Raw genomic sequence first — 22,984 nt, 5'->3', positions numbered from 1 at the left:
ATACATATAATACAACTGTATCAAATCTCTATCAACTCTATCAAACCTATATTGAATTCGGATTATTCGTAGCTTTCTAATTTGTAATACATGTTTATTTAAATATATATGAAACATTTTTGCCCTTCGTTCTTAGCAGTGATAGATGAAATATTATCATTCTAGTTACGTATTAAATTGCTCCATAGTTTCTTGACAAACTGGAAAACGAGTCTATATATCAATTGGCAAAGCAGAGCAACAGAAATAACAAATGCTTAAGGAGCACACAAGCTCAAAGTCTAATATCCTGTAACTCAAATCTGTACGAAGAAAATAAATTAAAGTTAGCAGCTTTAGGCCACATTCACACTCACACACACACACACATACAGACATGCACACAGCGAGAGTTTCAAATGTTAAATGAATATTGACATTTGGCGGTGTGTGCCAGGAAGTAGGCACTAAGGCGGGGGAGGAGGGAGAGTGGAAGCCACTCAAAAGCCAGCCTGCAAGTTAGGAGCGTTGGCTGCCGACTGTTATAATTTGAGTTTGTGCTTCTTCACTTTAATTAAATCATCAAAATCAATTTTGTAATTTCCATTCATGGTGCGTCATAAACGTACGCAAGCCACACACCCTCAATGAGGAACAGACAGAGAGCGAGAGAGAAAGAGAGAGAGAGAGTGAGAGGTAGTCAGCAGGTGGGGGAGTGAGAAAAAAAGAGAGAGAATGCTGTTGGGTGGCACGCCCCTCATCAACGACAGCATCATCAACATCAACAACAACAACAACAACAACAACATCATCATCATCAACAAAAGCCGCGCACAGAACCGTTTGGCAAATTGTCTGCTTTCATCTTTGGTTGTTGGATCGCTGGGCGTTCTGTTGTGGCATCAACACAGTCTCTCCCGCTCTCCCCCTCATACCACCTGCCGCTCTTCCCATTCCCACCAGCTGGCATCAAACTCAATTTTCCACCCCATAGACACAAATACAAACACACACACACACACACACTTATACAGCCGACTTCAGCCATTTTCAATTTTGCTACATTTTCTGCCATTCCCCCCTCATCACTGCCTGCGGCATTTAACATGCATGTGGAGCTGGAGCTGTTGCTGTTGCTGTAGCACGCGCCAGGCCACAACAGCGTCGCCCGTTTTCAGCTACTTCCCTTCCACCCATCCATCCCAGCACCCCCATGCCGTTCCGTCAACCACTTTTCAACTTTAATCTTTTTCATAAACTTCACATTGGCAGCAAACAATTTGCGTCGCCGTATCCCCAACCCCAAACCCCGTCCCCAAAAAAAAGACGCCCATGGCCCACAGTTAAATGACGTAGAGCGCATCATCCCTCCAAAAAGAAAAAGGCAAAGGCCAACCCCATGGCGCCTGTTATGCTCATCGTTGTCGTCTTCTTTAATTTTGTTCGCAGCAAAGTTTTGCCGTTTTATTGGAAAACTTCTGCCGCAAAGTGTTGTCGCCCAAAAGCGTACACGGCGTATACGCAATTTGGCTTGTACTCTCGCTCTCTCTCTCTCTCTGTATCTCTCTCTCTCACACACACACTTTCTTTCTCTCTCGCTCTCTCTCTGTCTCTGTGTGTGTTTGTACTATGGCACAAATTGCTTTTCGAATGTTTTTGACAGTTTGCAAATTGGAAAATTGACTTTTAACACACAAGAGTTCAGCAGCTTAATAAAACTGTTGGCAACTTGTGCAAAGCAGAGAGAGAGAGAGTGAGAGAGAGAGAGAGATAGAGGGAGAGAGAGGGACACTCTGGTGGGCAGTTGAGCAATGTCTTGGTTTTACACGTTCATTGTTGGGTTCCTGCATCCATATTCATAGCAATACTTCCGTTTTCCGCCCACGTCTCCTATTTCTCTTCTTTCCTTCTATCGTTTTTGGTTTTAGTGGTTGGCAAATTGGAAAACGTTTATGGTCAGAGCTAAGTGCTCTTTGGCTAACTAGCTTTTGCCTCTCTGGGGGCTTATTGTGCCACACTACAAAATCTAGACTGCTCGCCAGCGCCCTGCAATTATAGATCGCACAATCATTATTTCCATTAATTCTTTTTTTTTTTTTTTGTGTATGTGTCATGCAATTCAATCAAATTGAGTGAATGAAAATGCATTCGACGCTCGTTGCGATAAGGATTTAATTGCATGGAAAATATATGTATGCTAGCAATGGCAATGCACTATATAATTAGACCCCCGTTGCGCTCAAGGATATTGATAGCGGCGCCTAAGCTAATGCCAGCAATGAAGCCACTACTGCATCTGCATGAGTTCCTACTCCGTGTGGAAGCTTTAATTCAATTAAAAAACTGCCTGGCAGACGGAGCTAACTCTAACCCCGAACCTGAACCTGAGCCTTAGCCTGAACCTGGGCCCGACCCTAATTGTATGCCAGCTCGCAGACAGACATTAGTTATCCTTCAATGTTTCAGCCTGTCATAATTCGAGGCAGGCAGGCAGGCAGCAAGCGCTCTGGTCCCGAGCTCAAACAAAGACACAGCGTGGAGTCCTTTGAGCTAGTTTATGACATGTTTTCCTTTGTTGGCTTTTAGTTCCGGCCCCTCCAGCGGCCAACCGACTCGCCGGCTCTCCGTGCCTTCTTCCCCATGGCCATGTTGCATGCGAGCCTGCCCGGCATCCTGTTTCGACTGCCCCGGGCCTCCGACTCTCCGACTCTGATTCGGGTCCAAATTAGAGCTAAACAAAAGCTTGGCGGCCACAAAAGCGCGCTCGCTGTAAAAGATGTTTTAATTAGTTTAAGAGCCGACAAGCATATTGATTTACACTCGATGCCGCTTTGTCCTCATTGACAAAAAAAGTCCCCCCATCCTCCATCTCGGGATGGTTAAAGCTCCTTGATCAATTTCTGTACAAGATCCTTACAGTGGGTATTTGAAATTTGTTGTGAGTCAACTACGTATCCATAAATAAATATATAAATATGCCTAATCAGCATTCCCAGGTCGATTAAGATAACAATGTGTGAAAGACTAGTTTTAGCTAAATCTTATTGAAACTTTGCATAGATATATTTCAATTAACAGTCTCATTACGATTTTCTATTGCTTGGAAGTAGATTGCTCTTTTTTCTTGACATTTATCAGCTCACTTTTGATGGTAATATTACAACCTTAAAAACATACAACTCTTAATAAATATATAAACGGCAACCAGTGCGGAGGCAATCCAAGCAATCAATCAATCAAGCAATATTAAGCAATAAATATCCATGAGGAAGAATATATTTAAAATAATCACACGTCTCTGACAGGAGGCATTGGACTAAAAGGACACCTATGTAAACTAGGTATAATCAGTAGCGGAATCTGTCGATTATGTGAGAAGGAATCCTCAAAGCAGAGAGAGAGAGAGAGAGTACCCTAGGCAAACATATCTAAGTTTGCAAGACATGGAAGTCCTCAACCCGATACAAATGCTCAAAGCATGGAGCCCTTACAATAATAAATATTATTAATTGGGAAGTGTGTGCAAGGCTATTTAAATATCGGCACTCTAAAGATAATGTTCTTCTAATGTTAAAGCAATTTGTTTGTATTTGCTTATATTGGCTAGACTATAGTTAATTGAAAGTTTGGATACTCTAGTACTCTCAATTTATAGATATGTAATTAGGATTTTCCAAGTGAGTGGCCTCATTAGACTTAATAACAGTTTCGCTTGCATTCAAATCGCTGTAACACAAAGCGAGACACACGACTACCCCTTCTCTGCCCGCTGCCAGCCGCAGACAGATGAAACGCCTCAAATATCGCATGTGAAAAGTCAAAGGCGAATGTTGAGAAACGTGCGGCGAGTGTCCTTCTGCCACTCCGTCAGCTACTGGCCTATTCAACACCCACTCGATCAACGCGCTTGAATTTCCTTTCAATTTCAATGTGTGGCCTTTTTTCTTCTGCTCAACTTGAACTGACTTTGACTGCTGCTGCTGCGCTGAGCGGAGGAGGGGAATGGTTAGAGAGGGGCGAGGGAAGGGGAGCGAAGGTAATTCGACTAGTCGTTGGGTCGTTTGGCTTGTTTGTCGGGGCGTGTTTGCCAGCGCCACGTGTCACCCTGTATTTAATTAGCTATTTATTTACTTGCTGACATGCCGAGCAGAGTCACAGAGAGCGGAGCGGAGGTGAACGACGGGATAGCGAGGGGGGCGGGGGAGGGGGAAGCGGGCACAAGAAACGAGCGCACGCACAGTTAATAAGCAGTTAAATCGGCTACAAAGGACAACAAATATGCCCAGCAGCTGCCTGCCTAGCAAATAGTAGACCAGAATCGCAGTTTGAGCTGCGAATTGAAATGGAAAGGGAAATGGAAATGGGCATGTGAGTGATGAGGGGTGTGAGGTGTCCTGGGGGCGTGGGTAGTTGGACTGTCACACGCTTTTCTCTCCCTCCCTCTCTATCTCGCTCTCTCTCTCTCTCTCTCTCGTACACATATTGTTAGTACTCGCACGACGGACTTTTAATTTGTAACTGTGATGAGGTGAGACTGTCAAATACGAGTGGCCTTAAGGGCGAGGGCAGATCAGAAAGTACATACATAGTTAGTTAGTTACTATGATTGTATAGTGTTTGGTGACTTCTTGTTTTTTAAATAGTTTTTCGTTGGTCAAGTGATTTTTTTTATTTTTAATACACTGCGAGATATTTCGAGTCCTAATACACCGCATAGAGCTAGATTAATTAAAAGTATATTTACCTATAATTGGAACGACTCTCGTACATCCCTATATCTGCTAAGCAGTCAAAAAAGTATAAGGGTTACCTTGTTACTCGAGTCAGCGATGCGAATAACTTTTAAGACAGCCCTCGCACACGCTGTGTCCTTTAGTTCTAGCTCCGCAAAAATAGCTGGCGGCTATTTACGTTTGCTGGCTTGTTGGCTGACTGGCTGGCTAGCTGGCTGGCTGGCTGGCTGGCTGGGCTGTGACACGCTGCCTGATTACTGGCATAATTTGAATAATGCCTTATGACAAAATAAATTAGTCGACTTTCGAGTTGCAGTGGCTAAAACTTTGCTGCATATATTAAAAGTTGTTCAAGTTGTCGTTTGTGATGTTTGCTGTTGTTGTTATTGTCGTCGTTGCCTGATAACTTAATTATACATATTTTGCGTGCGCTGAAAATGTTGTTGCGAGTGGAAAACAAACAAAGCGAACCGAAAAATTTGTTAGGTGATTAATTAGCACATAATAAAGTGGCAAAGCGCACGGAAAATTATTTAAGTGTTTTATGATTTATTCATCAACCACAGGCAATAACAAAAGGCATTCCAGAAAACCACAAAATTTGAAATCATATAATAAGCATGTGATTTTCAGTAGAACGCATAAAACCAATTAGCATGTTACACAAATTAATTAAAAGCGGAAATCAAAGGCCCCCAGAAACATGTCGCTTATTCTTACGCATTAAATATATATATTATGTATGTAAATATATTCTCGATTCAAGTAATTATTATAAGCAGCTTGCTACACACATAATTAGTATATATGGGTGTGTGTGTGGGTTGACAAGCAAACTCTGAGCGACAACTTCAAGCTGAGCCTTCTACTCCTCTTTGTCGTTGTCGTTGTCGTTGTCAAAACAAGCATTTATATTAAGCTGATTAAGTCACATTTCACATATCGTTGACTGGGGAGAGTGTGAGGTACTAGGGGGGGTTACCTTATAAGTACCTGCCGCATTTCGTTGAAAATTTCTTTTCGGTTTCGTTACGTTTTTCTTATTTATCATGTGTATTTTTGATTGACTCTCCACATTGAGTCAGTCACATGAGTCCCAAATTGAAATTGTTTTGTTCCGACTAATTTGACAAGTTAAGCCAATGCTCATTTAAACTGACAGCAGTCGAGAGTTACCAAGAATATCAGAGAATTGTTCGTATCTGCCGAGGCGGCATACTTTGAGTAAATTGATAAATAACCAAAGATACTGTTCGATATGAATGAATTATGCGCCCCAATCAGTGCTGTAATTTGAGTGTGTTTTTATTGGTTATTCAATGAAAGGTTTTCTCTGTGAATTCCAGATCTAAGAGATCTTAGAGCTCAGCATCTTTCACTTAAAAAACATTTCAGCTTTTGAAAATAAGAATATATTGTTAAGTTTACAAGCATTTAAATTTGATACAGACTAAAACGAATAATTATGTTATTGATAGAATTGTTCTAATATCAGAAATTATTTACTGTTGGCAAGCTTATTCGAGCTTAAGCCACTTTTAAGCAAAATTCTTGATTATGATTCCAGCGATTAAGGAGCCATCAAAGGTTGAACAGTCTAATCAAATTGGCAGCGTGTATTTACGTTTAGAGTTTATTTGAAGCTTTGTCAAATCTGTTTATTTCACAATAATGAAAATGATTAAAGAAAACACAATTTGGCAGCTTATTCGATTTGCTCTTGAGCACATTTAAGGGATACAGCGCTCTCTTGACATCTGACACATAGCACAATCAAAGTGTATGCAACAAGGCAAGTGCCATAATGCAATAATAATAATAATAATAATACTTAAACTCCGACTATGCCCAGTGTTCACAACAGGCAGAGAGTCCTGTTCCTGTTCCTGTCGCTGTTGCTGTTGCTGGCTTTTGACTCCTGGCGCACTTGAAACCTTCAAGCGAACAGATGTGCAACTCATTACACAGCATTTAGGCATTTCAAATTGAATAATATTCATAATTTGCTAACAGCGAGGGGTGTACGAGAGTGTGCCACCCCCCGTACGAGTCGGACATGGCATACACTTGACGTCTGAAGTGCTGCTGAAGTAGACTGAGTTTTGACCCGGCCAAGACACAAAACAAAACAAACAGCTGCTTCTTGTAGCGATTTCTCAGCGATGCTCTTGGCTACAGCTACACAGCTCAAAGGCACACTTTCTCTGCTGCTCACTGTGACAATTTCGCATGCAATTTGCCATAAGACAAAAAAAAAAAAAGAAAAGAAATTGTAATTGTAATTGTAATTGTATTCGCTTGATTACATTTGATCGTATTTTGTTTCACTTTAAGCCAAACATATTTCAAGTGCGCGCCCTCAGGCAAGCAGAGCGATAGCAGCAGAGCCTGGGGGTGGTGGTGGGGATGGGTGTGGGTTGGAGGGGTGGTTTGTGCAGCGCAATGTTTGCTGCCCGCGTTTTTTTCTTTCGATTTGTAACCCCTAATGTCAAGTGAGGTTATGTTTGTGCGATGCCTGTCACTTCAGGGGTTGAACTGTTGACGACGGAGGGGCGGGACAAATGATTTATAATTTCATTCCTTTTGATTTATGCATTTTTATTGAAATGTGTTGACAGGTTACGCTAAATTCGATATGATGCCAAATGAAATTATAACCTCGGCACTGTTTGCCCCCTCTCCATCTCTCTTCGACTAAGACTTAGTGACTGCCACTAGCTGGCAGCACGAATAAATGAACAAATCCGAAACACGCGTCCGTCTTGCAACATTGCCCAATTTGATTTCATTAGCTGGCAAAAGCGCAATCATAGCGCACTAGGCAAACAGCCAGAGAGAGAGAGAGGAAAGCGAAGGATCATCGAGGCTGAGTTGGCAGGACACGTTTCGCAGCTTAAATTACGCACACGTTGCCAGGCGGAGCACAGAGTAAACTTTTTGCCAGATAAAAGCCGGCACCGGCGACTGCTTTAAGGATATGCCCCAAGGCAAAGACAGAGACAGACCCAGAGAGAGAGACTCTCGCAGACGACACCCTTTGGCCAGGAGCCGCAGCTCTGACGCTGCGCAGCGTAAACTCAATAAGTCGCATAAAGGAATGAAATTGGATGCCATTGCAGCGCAGCGGTGCGCGGTGCGGCAAACAAATAAATGCCTGAACAAACGAAGCCGCCAACAATGTCCTTGCGCTATCTCTCTTTTCCTCTGTTCCTCTGTTCACGTCCTCCATATACACTCTCCGCCTGCTTCGTGGTCTTGTGCCCTTAACAGGCCGACAACTGCGTCATCTCTCGTCGTTTGGGTCTAATTAATTGCGACACGCATTTGCTTAGGCATGCCCCGATCCCAGGTAAAGCTATATAGTATAAAGCAGCCGCCTACGTCAAGGCGGTTCCCCCATTCCCTCCATTGTGAAACGAGCTTCTAATGAGGGTTAATTGAAAGCGGCATAGCCACAATGTAAAAGCTGATATTTGAGCTATTTATTGTTATGCTCAGCTTGGAGAAGTACTTAATAGGTTTCAATAATTGTGTATTGGAAGGAGCTTGAAAAAATATTATTATTCTGTTATTAGCTCTTGTGGCAGAATAAAAAAAAATTGCAAATATATAATTTAAATATATAACTTAAAGACTTTTATATGTATTCTAAGTACGATATTTTTTGTATGGAATTGCCTTAGTCACAAACAATAAATTTATATTAAAATATGATATATTCAAAATTTATCCAACTGGTTATGGCTGTGCTTACAAACAAATTCGCTTAAACTATTATCGCAGATACATACAAAAATGAAGAGAACGGAGCTATCCAAATAAGGGAGAATTGTGAAAGTTATATATGTGAATTCGAAATTGTTATAAAAAATGCATAGAAACTGATTGGCATTTTTTTATTCACAGTCTAATAATCTTATATATTGAAAAAAGGTATATTAAATTAAAAATACAAAACATCGTTTACTCTATATGCACAGGGTATATACTGCAGCAATCGCCATTTTGCATACCATAAAATAATAATTGAGGCTAGAATTTTGTATAATTCATTGTTTGATCGCTTGTTTGGCATAATTAGTCAGCTCGGTTCAAGTGTTGAGTCTGTGTGTTTTGTTTTGGGTCGCTTTGTTTTATTGGACAGTTTATTTCAGCATAATTTCATAAGCAGCAGATGTGCAATATACACACACACACACACGTACTCACACACACACACATATACCTCGGGCAACCCTAATACTTGACTTGACTGCTTTTATTAATATTTATTATTATTTACCCTTGCGGTGGCTTTGTTGTGTGTTGGTTTTGTTGTTGTATGTGTCAAAGGTGGCATAATGTGTTAATTGTTCCCCGCCCACGCATTAATAACGGCACTTGAGCAGCTGTCGCTCTGTTTTTTTTTACTCTTTTGCATTTATTATATAAATGCGCTCATTTTAAGATCAATTTAAATAGATTACGAGAGAAAATGTATTAGCTATACTTAGTCACCGGTCACTAGACAAATCACGGTAAGTGCCCCATAAATGGACGGCACAGAAGTTTGTCTCCATTGTCAGCATTCCCCACAGATCAACTGTTAACGCCCCCAACAATTCGTTAAATATACTGAAAAGTCTCTTTTTGTAGCGGTTCCCTAGAGAAAGAGAGAGAGGGAGAGAGGTGGAGATTGGGAATAGGGGAGGTAGGGAAAATGAGCCCATTTATGCAATTGTCGGCAGTTCAATTTGGTGAATTTCATTTGATATTCGGGCCTGTTTGATTTTTACGACACAACTTGCTTGTTTTGGCTTTTGCTCAGTTGTAGTTTTTTTTTCTGTTCGTTTTCGTTTTCTTTTTGATTATTTTCATTATTAGATTTGTATAGGATTTCAATAAAAATTGTTAGCGGCCAAGGGAAAAGTGCACAAATGAACCTAATATGCATTATTATTATTATGACATGTGAAAGCGAAAGCGATTCGACTCAACTCGATATCGTTATAGTTGTCGATATGGAGACAAATGGAGCGTTACAGATAGACAGACTGACAGACAGACAGACAGACAGACACACACATAATAATCCAATGGAATGAGAATTCGATGTGTATAAGAAATAAACATATAAACGGTTAGGCTAAAACTGAGGCCAGGCCATGGCAATGGAGCAAGTGGAATGCAATAAAAATCTATTTTATTTGTTAGTGAAATGACATTTTTATTTGTTTGCTTTTTATGCACACACAACACACAGCTCACAAACATACAAACATACACACTCACAGAGAGTAACATCAGTCACGACACACACGTCGTATGCGCAATATGTGGATAAACAAACATTTCTCATGTGTGCATGTGTGCATTACGACAAACGTATTTGTGTATGTATATTAAATGATTTTGTATGCCTGGCATTTGTACTTGGCATATTTTGACAGTTTTACGATATTTAATCATTTGGTCATGCAAAATAATTGACAGGCATTTTTTCATTTGTTTGTTTTTGCTGCTAATAATATTAATAATTAAAATTGCCATGCTTGATAAACGCACTCACATGTGCACAACATAGCAAAAACAATATACAAATTTCTGTATTTACTTTCCAATGATTTACATTGGCCAAACAGGCAACAACACAAAACACGCAACGTTTCTTGAGGGTTTATTTTTTGTAGTAATTATTCAGAAACATGCAGATAAACTACAGAGTTATAGATATATATTTATGTTGTATTCTAAATTGAATCGTCATGAGACGCTCAAATTCTTTTTAATTTCTTTGTTTTTCTCTGAAGTCAGTCATTGAGTCAATTGACGTAGACATTTCTATTTATTTAGTGTTATATATAGTTACAGACATTTCAGATCATCCATCAATCAACCCTTTAGACTTGCAATTTGCTTTGCTTTGCCATGGTAAATTAGGTTTTAATTAAACTCTTTTTTTGTTTTTGTTTTTGTTTTTGTGGCTGTTGGTTTGCTCTGTGTCTTTTCTCACTCGATTGTGTTTAATACGGCGTATGATTGGAGCACTTTTAACCCTTAAATACACGAGACGCCCGAAAAGGACCGCAACGTAACGTCTCTGTTGTCAAAATGCGAACCCTCGACGCAAATTGTTGGCTGTCAGCGTGTAATCCAAATAAAATAATTGTCATCTACTATGTGAGGCACTTTCACGGCCATATGTTCTGGCTCACATCATAAAGGAATACAAGCCAGAAAAAAAAGAAGAAGAAAACAACAGCTGAAGAAGAAGAAGACAGGCAGGCAGCTGATGGACTCGGAGTGTTTTTGCAGTGCTAATGATGGGTCTGTGTATATGTCTCGCCGTTGTGGTTGTTTAGCTCGTTAATCTGTTGTTTAATTTGCCGGCTTAACGCTTTTTGTTTTGGTTACCATCTGAGATAAGCCGAGCCTAAGTCGAGTATAACTAAATACATTTATAAATATCTCTCATCTGGGTTGGTCGTATATATTAATTGCTTTGCAAACGAGAAACCACAAATGACACAATTTCAATTTGATTTCGATTTTGTTTTTGTTTTTGCGTCAAATGTCGCTCCATCGCTATTGCTATTGCTTCTGTAAGGGAACTAACTAACTGCTCTCCATTACAATGTGAACGAGTGGCAGGCAATATTGCCATTTAAACAACAATCAAACAAGCCACAAAAATGCACACAATACAACAAATATAAGAGCAACAACAACAAGAACAACACAATGCATCAAATGCAAAATCCAATCAAACTTTTTAAACAAACATTTAGCAAATCTATTACAATGCATGTCCCAAAACCCACAAAATGAACTCATCTAAACGAGAAATTGCTGAATATTGCCCCATTGCCTCACTGATTGACTGACTCGACACGACTTGGGTTTGAGCTTTACCTCATATTCGTTTTGACGTTGGCCAAGTAACAAACTTAGTTCCGTTCAATTCTTTTTCTTTTCTTCTTTTTTTTGCTGTGTGTTTGTGTGCAAACTTAATCAAAACAAATTTCCACCTTCAACGAGTTGCACACCAAGCAATTTCCCAACCCGAAACGATAACTAGAACTTCATGCAAACTAACCGCAAATACGATTACACACACATACACACACACACACACACACGCTCATACACACTCACACACACACTCACATAAGAAGGGTGCAGACCAAAAAAAAAATGTGCCCACCAAATCGAAAAAACGAGTTAAACTTTGGGGAGCACACTGAGTGCTTCTAAAAGGAAAGAGAGGATGGGGAGGGAAGGTGGAGGAGGTAGTTTGAGGTGGGGTTCTTTTTGCTGGGCTCTGGCATAATTTGAATTCGTGTCAATTTGACAAAGTGACACATGAGGGCCGTACGCCATCTAGAAAAACGCTGATAAGTCACAGCGCCGGCGGTGCAAGAAATTTTTATGCGATTTTCGTTCATTACGTTTGTATTTCGTTTATATATTTTTGGTTGGTATTTGGTATTCTTCAATTCGTATATCGTATACTATTTGTTTGTTTATTTATGTGCATACATTTGTGTTGCCAGGCTGAGAGAGTGAGATGGAGACAGTGTCGCCAACGTTGCAACGGTTGCGGCACGATAATGTTTAGTCAATAAAAATGATTTGTCGTCTGAGGAAACGAATTCATGAAATTTGATATGTCCTTTGCCGACAGTCGCACGGCCTGTCGCCTGAGCTCTGAGCTCTGGGCTCTGGTCTTAGTTTATGGCTTAGAACAACACACATAAAACTATGCCACAAGCCACTCTCAGAGGGTCCACTGTGCTGCTATGCAATTAGATGGCCTCATAAAGTCAAAGTTTAGATATTTGCATATAGTATTTATACTACTCGAACCAATTCAATTCTACAATTCTTCAATACTTCAACGCTTGACTCTTGCCCCACGACGTCTGTTTTCTCTTCCTTATTTCTTTTTAACGGAGCTGAGAGGGTCGGGGGTTCTCGTATTGCTGTCGGGCGTCTTTTATGCTACACCGCTGTGAAAGGAATTTACGAGGCGCCCCGCCCGTTAACGTCGCAATTTGCCACCCGAAACGAATGGCTGCCAGACATGCATCGGTCGGGCATCGAGCATATAAAGCAAAAGGCGCATATCCTCATAAAATGCATAATTCCTGCCTCCAGCATAAACGGTAGGGTTGTGGGGCAGCACAAAACTCCGAGACTTGTCATTTGCATTGTCATTTGCAATTGAGACATAAATTTTAATATGCACTGAAAGAAAGTTGCGCAAGTTTCTTGCTGCAAAAAAGTTACTCCTTTCGCCACGAACTTTCGGCAAGTGGTTAGAGGGTATGCAAAGGTTTTCAGTTTAACTAAATGAAAGGACTTTCACATCTATTGTGATGTAAAGTGACTAACGTATCAGTAATAGAAGAATAGAATTAATACAACAACATCAAACTCAAAGGAAAAGTTCAAGTTAAGAAGTTTGAAGCAAGAAAAGTAAATATTTGCAAGTACTATCAAATTAAATGCATTTTTGTTTGATAAAGAAAATGAAACCATTCACCAAGTAAATTAGACGAAACATCGAATTTTAAAAACTAATCAAAAAATAGACTCGCCTCGATTCTAACTAAATTGAACAAATAAAGTACAGGTCACACCTATAAATCGTTTTTCTGGCTTTCCTTTGCTAATCTATCAACCAATAATTTATATAACCAAACACATTCAAACATCAATCCTTGTCAAGCTGGCCCGAAAACATATGAGCTAGGATCAGTCTCAAGAGGGTGTTTGTGTACGGGGAGGGCGAAAAGTATGTACTTTAGTTGGCACAACTTAATTTCGTTAAAATAAATTGCTATCGGAAATTGTTTAATTTCCGGCACTGGCACGTTGATTGCACAATTAGCAAAAACAGGTCGTAAATAAACGTAGACATCTCGGCGCTGATTATCACAGCTAGTAGTCTATGCTGGGGAAGTGCAACTTCTGGATTACAAACGTTACTCACCTGGACACGCACTTCGGGCAGATTCACCTTCATTGCGAGCTCCTCGCGCGAATAGACGTCGGGATAGTGCGATTTCTCAAATGCCCGCTCCAGCTCATGCAGCTGGTAGGTGGTGAAGGTGGTGCGATTCCGTCGATGCTTCTTCTTAGCACAGTTTTCGTCCTGGCCTGTAAGTAAGTGGTAAAGAAACAACAAATTGCATTAGCTACAGTCGACAATCTCAAAATGGTATTATTTAAAATTGTTCAGAAATATTTTATTTTCTATTTATTAGAGTACAGCGATTTTCTAAATTAAGTTCGATTTTATTTTGCGAGTCTACAACTTACCCTCATCATCGCTGCCGGATGTGATTTTCTCGCCCTGTTCGCTGTTGTTGGTCTGATTGAGATCCTCGCTGGAGGCGCAGCTTCCATTCACCAGACTATCGGTGTCCCCATTTAAACGTTCCACATGCTCCGATGTGTTGTTGTTGCTATTGTTATTATTGCTGCGATAGTCGTGTTGAAAGTGTTGCTGTTGCTGCTGCTGCTGCTGATGTTGCTGCTGCACCTCGTCTAGACTCCGCGCCCTAATGCCATAATTGCTTAGCTGCTGACCATTGGCTAATTTTGGCTCATTATCATCACAATAGGCGGAGACGGATTTGCGTTTGTTGCTCGTGCTGTTGCTGCTGATGGGTCGGGGCGTGGGCGGTGTGGTTACATCAATGTTGATGTTGCCATCGTGCAGTTGCTGTTGTTGCTGCTGCTGCTGCTGCTGCAGCTTTGCCGCATCATCCTCATCCTCCTCCAGTTCGCTCGCTGAGGACATTGAACGCTCGTCGTACTCCCGTGTTGTTGCCTGTGTCTGGACAACTGTTGCCGTTGATGCTGACGCATCCGGCACAAAGTAGCTGCTGCCAGTCGTAGCGGCGGCGGCGGCTGCTGCTGCTGTTGGCGGCGATGACTTGGCATATTTGTTGTGCTGCTCCTGCGCATGCGCGGCCAGCGCCGCCAAGTGCTGCTGATGGCTGCCATAGGCGCCAGCTGGCGGGGGCGGTGGTGGGGCACCAGACACCGGCGGTGGCTGCAATTGATTGGCCTCCACCATTTGGTGCATCGAGCTGAGGTAATTGCCCGCCGCGTCCTCCTGATGCCCATAGCCGTGACCATGTCCGTGACCGTGGCTGTGACTGTGACCATGGCTGTGGCTATGGCTGTGACTCTGGCCAAAGCCGAAGGCATTGTGGTAGCCAAATGGGGCGTGTGGGGGGCCAGCCATGGCACCATGATGGTGCGTCTGCGTCTGATGTTGCTGCTGTTGCTGCGCAGTTGGCGGCGGTGCTGGTGGTGTTGGGGGACCATAGTTCAGGCCATTCTTGGCATGCTGTTGCAGCATGCTAGCCATATGACTATCCATGTTGCGCATCTGAGTTAACGACATGCCGCAGCGCAGATCGGTGGCATCATCTTCGGCCATGGAGGCATCACCATCACCTGCAAGCAACAAAAACAAATTTATATTAATGGTGTTGAAAATATGTAAAAGATCAATACAAAATTCCGATTACTAATGTTAATAACAGAAGATATCGATACTGCGCTCGATACCTTAACTTACGAACACATTGAATGAATCTTCTTAGTCTAACCGCCAAACCTAGTGCGTCACTTTTTGCCGCTTTAAAAAACCAACAAATGGATTGGTAAAAGCAGAGTTATGCAAGTAATTCTCAGAGTTAGTATTGTGTGTGATAATAGGATATATTTTAGTTAAAACATTTCTATTAGCAGAAATTCAATTCATAAACAATTTGCCACGATTTAATTATATATTCAAAATATGACTTCTTACATTAAAAAATCTATCAACACTTGTGTTGTCAATAAATATTTACAGGGTGCCCATATTATTGTCTAGGGCAATAATTCTACTACAACAATAGATAAATTAGTAGTTTCGATTATCTTCTAAATGATTTGATGTTTTAAATTCGTAGAGTACAGACTAAATTTAACATTATATTTAACTAAATCCATAAAAACAAGTAATTTATTTTGAAAGCACTTATTTTAATCAAATTATTGTTCTCTGTTTTCTTTTAAAATATCCAATTATTTCTTATTCTCACCTGTATTAATTGATTGAAAACATTTCAAAATCTGTTATTCAATTAAATATATGCTCTACAAGGCACTTTCTGCAACTGTGTATAATAATTAAATCATGATGTACAAACTCAAACATGTATCTTACACTATTCTGATCGAAAATATTCTGCCAACTTGGATTGGCAAAGAAAGTATCAAAAGAGAGAAAATCGATCATAATTAAAATAAACATTCTCTGTCGCTGTGAAGAGAAGTCCTAGTGCTGTAATTAAATCATGATGTATATACTCTTCTTAGTTCTGAGTTATATCAAATGTGCTATAATCAAATCATGATGTACACACTCTATTTAGTTGGCAGTTACGATACCTACAACTCTCATCTATTTCTCAGTGGCTGATTAGATTTTAATTAGCCAAAGGCAGACAAGTCATAAAGCTGTCGCTGCCCATGTGGTTAAGAGCCTGACGCGGTAATTTCAATGTGTTATTTAATTTTGGGTTACAACCCCAACCCCCAATCCCAAATCCCTTAGACCTATACACCCAGCCACCCACCCCTGCACCTGTTGGGCAGCCCATTAATAAACGGCTTTCAATTAGTCGCCTCGTATTTACAATGTGCGGCAATAAAAGTTCTCAGAAGACCCTATACATCGAAGGCCAAAGCTGAAACGACTGGTATAAACTACTCTCGGCAGTTGAGAGTTGAGAGTGGGCGAGGAGTAGAGAGAGAGAGAAGTGGGTTAGGGATGTTGTTGGTGGCTCTAATGGGCGTTCTGGCTGCCACTGGCACATATCACGTGACATGCGAGGAAGTCATTAGTTGTCGCCGAGCCGCGGCCAGTGTTGGGCTGGGAGTGCGGAGGGGGCCGAAACGAGGTGTTTATGTGGGTGGCGCCTGTTTGCACTGACTTTTGCAGTTGGTTTGTGTAAGCAAATTCAATTTCTATGTTAAATTGGGTTTTCAAAACTGTTGGCTGTTAGCTGTTAGCTGATGGCGTCGCCAGAAATCCAATTACCTATTCAGCTGCCCTCAAATATCTGTAATTATTCGATAGTCTTTTGTGTAATTGCTTTTTGATGTACTTATACAAAGTGTGTATGTAGTATACTTGAATTTAATTTGCATGTAACTGGTTCGATTACATAAACCAGGCCCAAAGTGCTTAGCTTCGAACGATTGTCTAATGTAATTATGTCTGCCACAATGGCCAATAATTATCTGGCCGGCATTTAGTTGGCTTTCAGTAGCCGTAGGCCAGGCATTTAAGTACTTGCTATCTATTGATTTTCATTAGGTTTCTTTTCTCAGCACAAATTTTCAGACAATAATTGGGTCAAATGTTTTGTCTAATTAACCATAAACAGCAGCTGAAAAACGGGCCAGAAATGCCCTGAATTAACCTCCACAGCGTTTTCACCAATCAATCGAAATTTACACGCACCGCATGCGTTTTATTTTGAGCCACTGTGGCGTTAATGAAATTAACAAAAACTGCTCGAAAGAAATTAAAAATGCTGAAAAAGAGAATCAAAAAAAAAAATATATTTATATATATATATATTCATAGCTGTAAATAAGGTAGCACACAAAGCCAACAGCACGCATAACAATAATAATAATAATAAATAATAATAAGCAAGTAATAATAGAAAACAGCATTTACAAAAGGCGTGAAGGCGCCACATGAGGTGCGTCAGCGACAGTAGCAGCAATCTCAGACCGAAAACCATGTCCGGGCCGAGGGAACCCCCGCTTCCATAGGCCACACCGAGTGCGTGCGTTAATTGCGTGAGCTTGAGACCAAAAAGACCAACGCCAAAATCGAGTTGAATGAAATGACGAACCGAACCACATGGGCGAAAATTATGGCCTGTCGGAACAGTGAGTGAAGTGAGTATTAAAAACCCTGAGATATAAAAATAACTAAATTTGCGTAAAGCTTAGTTCACATGTGCCACATAATATTTCTCTGATTTTGTGTGTGTGTGAAAATGTTTTGTAATATTCGATTTATGTTATGTGAACAGAATATAGTATTTATCATAGGATGTGGTATGGTTTTTATTTCGTATGGTTCTGGCTTGTGTGTGAAAATGTTTTGTAATATTGGATTTATATTATGTAAATAGAATATTTAGCATTGGATGTGGTATACTATTTATTTCTCTTGGCTGATGTGTTGATATCTATTGTAATATTGGATTTATGTATGTAGAATGGTATTTATTAGATGTAGTCAACGAGAGCGAAAATATCAATGCAGAATTTGGTAGATTGACATACGATAATACTGTCAGAAATATATTTAATACTTGTCGGAATCATAAACTTTAATAAAATGTTCATATTTGTGTCAAATATGTTGGTAATGTAGAAAACCCAATTAATATCTATACTGATATTGTAGTCTTTTAGTTTGAATTTTGTAGTTGTTGTCTTTACCAGAACTAGACTTTGAATAGTCTTCTAGGGAATAATAGAGTATATCATTTAGTTTAAGTTCATGATCAATTTGAATATAAAAGGAAATGTCGTCTCATGTGGAATGGATTAGTCTTCTGTCAACTAACTCACTAAATGTACAAATACATCTTCATTCGCATATTTTATGTAAAGCCTCAGCAGTTAAAAGCCAATCAAACAGTATTCACTGTTCAATATTCGTTCAGAGGGAGAGACGCAAGAGTCTGAGGCAAGCAAATTGCCTGATCGACAGTTCAATTAAGAAATGATTTTGAATTTGTTGTTGTTGTTGTTTGTTCGTATTGTGCGACTGCTTCCTGCGTCTGTTGGCCATTAGCGTCTGTGGCAATTAAAGTTGGCAGCTGGAAGTTTTGGGTTGTTAACAATTTAACTATGAATACGAGTACAACGAGCGCGGAGTTGAAATGTTAAAAGGTTCAAATTAAGTCAGCTACTGACAAGATGAAGCCGTATCTGTCCGCCCTCGGTTGCCCAATGGCCAACAGTAGTGACTCGTTAGAGCAACCCTAGTTTGCTCCAATTTGCGGCAATAAGACGCGTATACTCTGTGGCATCGCGCATCGGGACACAAAGCAAAGGACAAATTGACGTTAATCGCGTCAATCCGATGATTTGACAGTTTCTCACAACCTTTGCCATTAGGCGGCCTAATTGAAATGTTATTAGCCGAATAAGCAGCGCACATTTTCGAAAGTCATTGGCAACAGGTACGACGTGGCAATAAAAGGAAATGCACAAAATGTTTGGCATCTTCCGGCGCAGGCGCAACTCCAATTCGAGATACAAGATACAAGATACACGATACACGATATCGAGCTCATATCAAAAAATGAAACAAGCCATAAACAAAACTGTCAATCAAGTGCGTTAAAGTGAAGTGGATTGCGTTCTTGTTGTTGGTGATGTTGTTGTTGTAGTTGTAGTTGTGGCAGCAGGCAACAGGCAACAAAACGGCTAATAAGACCCAACAGCAACACCGACGCGCGTTTAGCTCGCTTCGGACACGCATTAAGATCATTAAGTGACTTAATGCTCAATTTAATGCCGCATCAACTCAATGTGAATGTTGTTGGATGAATCAATGGAACGATCCACAGCTCAACTTCTTGGCGTCGGCATCGGCATCGGCGTCAGCAGCCATCTCGCTTGCACACAGCATGAGTTGACTGTTTTTATCTCGATCTTAATGATGATGCAGAGCAACACAAGTCCACTCAGTTCATTTCAGTTCAGTTCACATTGTATACTAATGCACTTGTGCAGCCAACGCTTCTATGTGTTTAATAAGCATGTCTCACTCTACTCACTCTTTCCATATCTCTCTCTCTCTCTCCCTCTCTATGGCTTACTCAGTTTTGCACTCTTTCTTGTTGTTGACGCCACCGCAGCGAGCTGTCAGTTTAAATGCTTTTTGACAGCTTACGTCTAGCCGCAGTTCAATTATGATTATGGGTTAAGAGGCTCAGTCCGGTTTGTTGTTTGCCTTATGTCTCTGCACTTGCCTCCCCCCCACGTCTCGACTCCACTCTCTACCCACTAGTTAGTCAGCTTATTTGCTTGCTACTAATTAATTTGCGGCCATTTAACCTGTGCTTTTGTTGTTTGCCTCTCGCGCAACACCATTTTGTTTGCACAACTTGTTTTGCTATTTGCTATTTTCTTGTTGTTTTCTTGTTGCAGCTGCTGTCTGCGGTCTCTTCCTTGTGCTCATCAGCGTCAGCAACTTTGCTGTGTTGTGGCTTTCATTAACGCAATGCTTTAATTGAATTAATTGCAAACGTCTTTAATTGATTTCGCCTTCAAAGTGTCTGCGCTTTTTGGCAAGTCTTAAAATCGATAAATGACATGACAGGAAATAGTAGACATAAACAGACAATATATATAAATAAATAAATATAAAAGAATCGCTGAAACTCAATGAATTATTCAGCAAGCAAAACATTTTTTTTTTTAATACAGTTTTAATAATTATGAATATTAAAGATACTGGTTAATCCAAGCATTTATTTAAAGCTAATAAATTTAATTGATGGTATGAATCTAGTCTATATTATTGTGTAGAAAATACTTCTGTTTGTTTATAGAGATGTTAAATCATTTATGTACGCCTAAGAACATTTTTTTTTTTTTGCCTACCTTATCAGTTCGTAAAACAGCCAAAAATATCACCTTTGAGGTGAAAAAGCCTCCCATTTTTGACAAGTCGATTTGAAAGGAAGGCTTTTTGTTTTTGTACGACAATCGCTTGTCGGCAATCAAAACATAAAAATGAAATAGATTATAAACGACGTGCTGTGGGAATGGAGTTAGCCAACCATTAAACCCCTTTCTGATGCGACGGGAGTGAAATCGGCGACTGACACCGAGGCGCATAAATCCGACTATAATCCAGTTAAAAAGCCTTCAAAATAACGACTGGGACTAACTGACAGCGCCCAAAGAAATATATAATAAAAACTTTAAATTGGCTAAGAAGCGAATGCCATAAAAATAACAGCAGCAGCAGCAGCAACAGCAACGACAAGCAGAAAAGACGCCCACGCTGGCAACTTGAGTTCTAATCCCGTTTGGCCATGTAAACGATTACCGCTGACTGATTTCCCTTATCAGCTGTCGTGCATCGCAGGGCGGCGCTAAAGTGCAGCCCTAGACGCCAGTTTAGCAGGAAGGAGGAGTTGGTAGCTAGGATTGAGCATTCAGAACTGGGTAGTGAATGGGGTATAGTTGGAAGTAGAAGTCAAAGCGACTTCCATGCCACGCGATAGTCAGGCCAAAATAAATGCTAATATAATTTTGCGATTGTGTTTGTTGATTTGAAGTAACAGCTTCGAGCTCAGAGCTGCGAACTGTAATTGAAATCGATTTGCATTGTGCTTATCGCTTATCGGCAGACCGATTACAAACCTAACACTTCTCAATGTGTCGTTCTCGACATTCACGAAGTAACTAATGCGTTAATAATAAGAGCACAACACACACTTTGATTTATGGCCTAGAGAGACTAACGTTAAGCTGGACTTTGAAGGTCACACTTACCATCACTGCCCTCGGCCTGCAGCTGGCTATGGGCCTGGCCGTTGCGATTCTTGAGTCCCAGTATGGCGTCGATTGTGTGACGCGGCGTCAGCGTCTGACCGCCAGCGCCAAATTTGCGTGCGTTGTCCTTGAGCGACATTTCGCTGTCTGCAAAAGAGTTGGACGAGGTGGTTAACAGCGGGCAGCGGCAGGTTGTTGGTTGGACGGGGGTGGTTGGTGGGCCAAAAGAGTGCATGCATGAGAATTAAAAGCCTGTTTGCCAACAGTTTGGAAAGTCAATTAAGCGCACGACAGCAGCAGCAGCAGCAGCAGTAGCAATAGCAGCAGCTATGCAAATTTGACAGCTATTTTCAAAGTATTAAAATGTTGCACACACACACACATACGCAGAGGGCACAACTTTATTTACAGTTTTAACGAGCTAAAAACTGTAATTGCAACTAAGCGACACATTGGCCGCCATTCGAAATGTGTGTCCATGAGTGTTGTTTGTGTGTATGTGTTTTTTCTAATGAGCGTTTGTCATGTCAAAAATTCAACTGAAAAGTAGGCAACACTTTTTATGCGAATCTCTGGTCTCAGTTGCTTTTACTGCTGCGACTGTCAATCACATAATTTATGCTTCTTTGTTGGAACTGTTGGCTGCTTTGGATTTTGACTCCCGTTTCTTGTTCATGCATGCCTTTGGCAATTAGTTTATAATTTGCAAGTTATTTTAAATACAGGCTCCCGGGGGCATGTTGATAATCAAAAAAAATAAAATAAAATGCCCCAAAATGCAAAACAAGTCTGTGAACACGCAGCAAAATAGGGGGCAACAGTGCCTGTTGTCAGCACATACATATATATATATATAAATATATAAATATATGCATATTGTTTGCGTTCATGTTGTGCGACAATTTGTGTTAATTAAATCGGTAATCAGTAATGGCGAGCGCTTTCCGGGAACTAAACATGCAGCTCCAGAAATTAGTATTGCTGCCGTCGGCCCAGCACACCATAAACAACCCGCTTACCCTCAGTGATCACAGTGTTGTTGTTGCCCAGATGTGCATAGTGCTCCTGAAATTGCTCCAGATTTTTGAACTTCTCCACAATCAGCTGTAGATTCTTCGCATCGCGCACATTGCCCAGCAAATGTCGCAGATGCTCGAGCTGCTTGGGTGCCAGCTTGTGATTGCCGCCGCTCTGCTGCACCAGCTGCTCAAAGATATGCTGGAATGTTTGCTTATGCTGCAGTTGCTCCAAGTTGCTGGACACCGTCAGGCTGCCTGTTGTGGGCGATGTTGGTGCGCCGGCAGCATCCACAGCTGCTGGCATGGGAGGCGTCACTGCTGTGGTTTTAATATCCATAACGTTAAACGGTTTCTCTAAGTCACACACAAATACACACACACACACACACACGCACACTCACGCACAACAAGTATACAAGCGTATACTATATAGTATAGTAGTATTATTATGTTTTTATTATCTTTTGGTTCTATTCATGAAAAATTTGAAAGTAATTTAGCGACGGCTCTCGACACAACAGCAACTTTCGAGCTGAACTTCAAATGACATTAATTTAAGAGAGAGAGAGATTCTCTAATTCTTTCCACCAAGTGTTTGTTACTTTTATTCTGTATATTATTAGTTTTTTGTACCGCACCAACCGAAACCGTTGCGTACTG

At 40.7% G+C, this 22,984-nt stretch overlaps 1 protein-coding gene across 3 annotated transcripts in view; it reads right to left on the bottom strand.

Moving 5' to 3' along the window:
• Nucleotides 1–22,747, bottom strand: part of LOC6560672 (retinal homeobox protein Rx) — a 25,758-nt gene extending 3,011 nt beyond the window's left edge. Inside the window, exons 1-5 of one of the 3 annotated variants that reach the window (XM_043214345.1) lie at nt 22,726–22,742; nt 22,325–22,639; nt 21,306–21,452; nt 14,016–15,164; nt 13,687–13,853 (exon numbers count right to left, since the gene is read on the bottom strand). In XM_043214345.1, the coding sequence (XP_043070280.1) occupies nt 13,687–13,853; nt 14,016–15,164; nt 21,306–21,452; nt 22,325–22,628 (1,767 nt within the window). In that variant the 5' untranslated portion in view covers nt 22,629–22,639; nt 22,726–22,742. Of the gene's footprint in view, nt 1–13,686; nt 13,854–14,015; nt 15,165–21,305; nt 21,453–22,324 lie in introns of all 3 variants that reach the window. The other 2 variants (XM_043214344.1, XM_001987559.3) reach the window with 2 other exon arrangements.
• Between the last annotated feature and the right edge of the window lie 237 nt (nt 22,748–22,984).

The sequence above is a fragment of the Drosophila grimshawi genome, unplaced genomic scaffold (genome assembly GCF_018153295.1).
Source record: "Drosophila grimshawi isolate 15287-2541.00 unplaced genomic scaffold, ASM1815329v1 contig_1369, whole genome shotgun sequence".
NCBI classification, from domain to species: domain Eukaryota; kingdom Metazoa; phylum Arthropoda; class Insecta; order Diptera; family Drosophilidae; genus Drosophila; species Drosophila grimshawi.
Note: the sequence above shows the minus strand (reverse complement) of the source record. Positions and strands in the feature narration are given on the sequence as shown.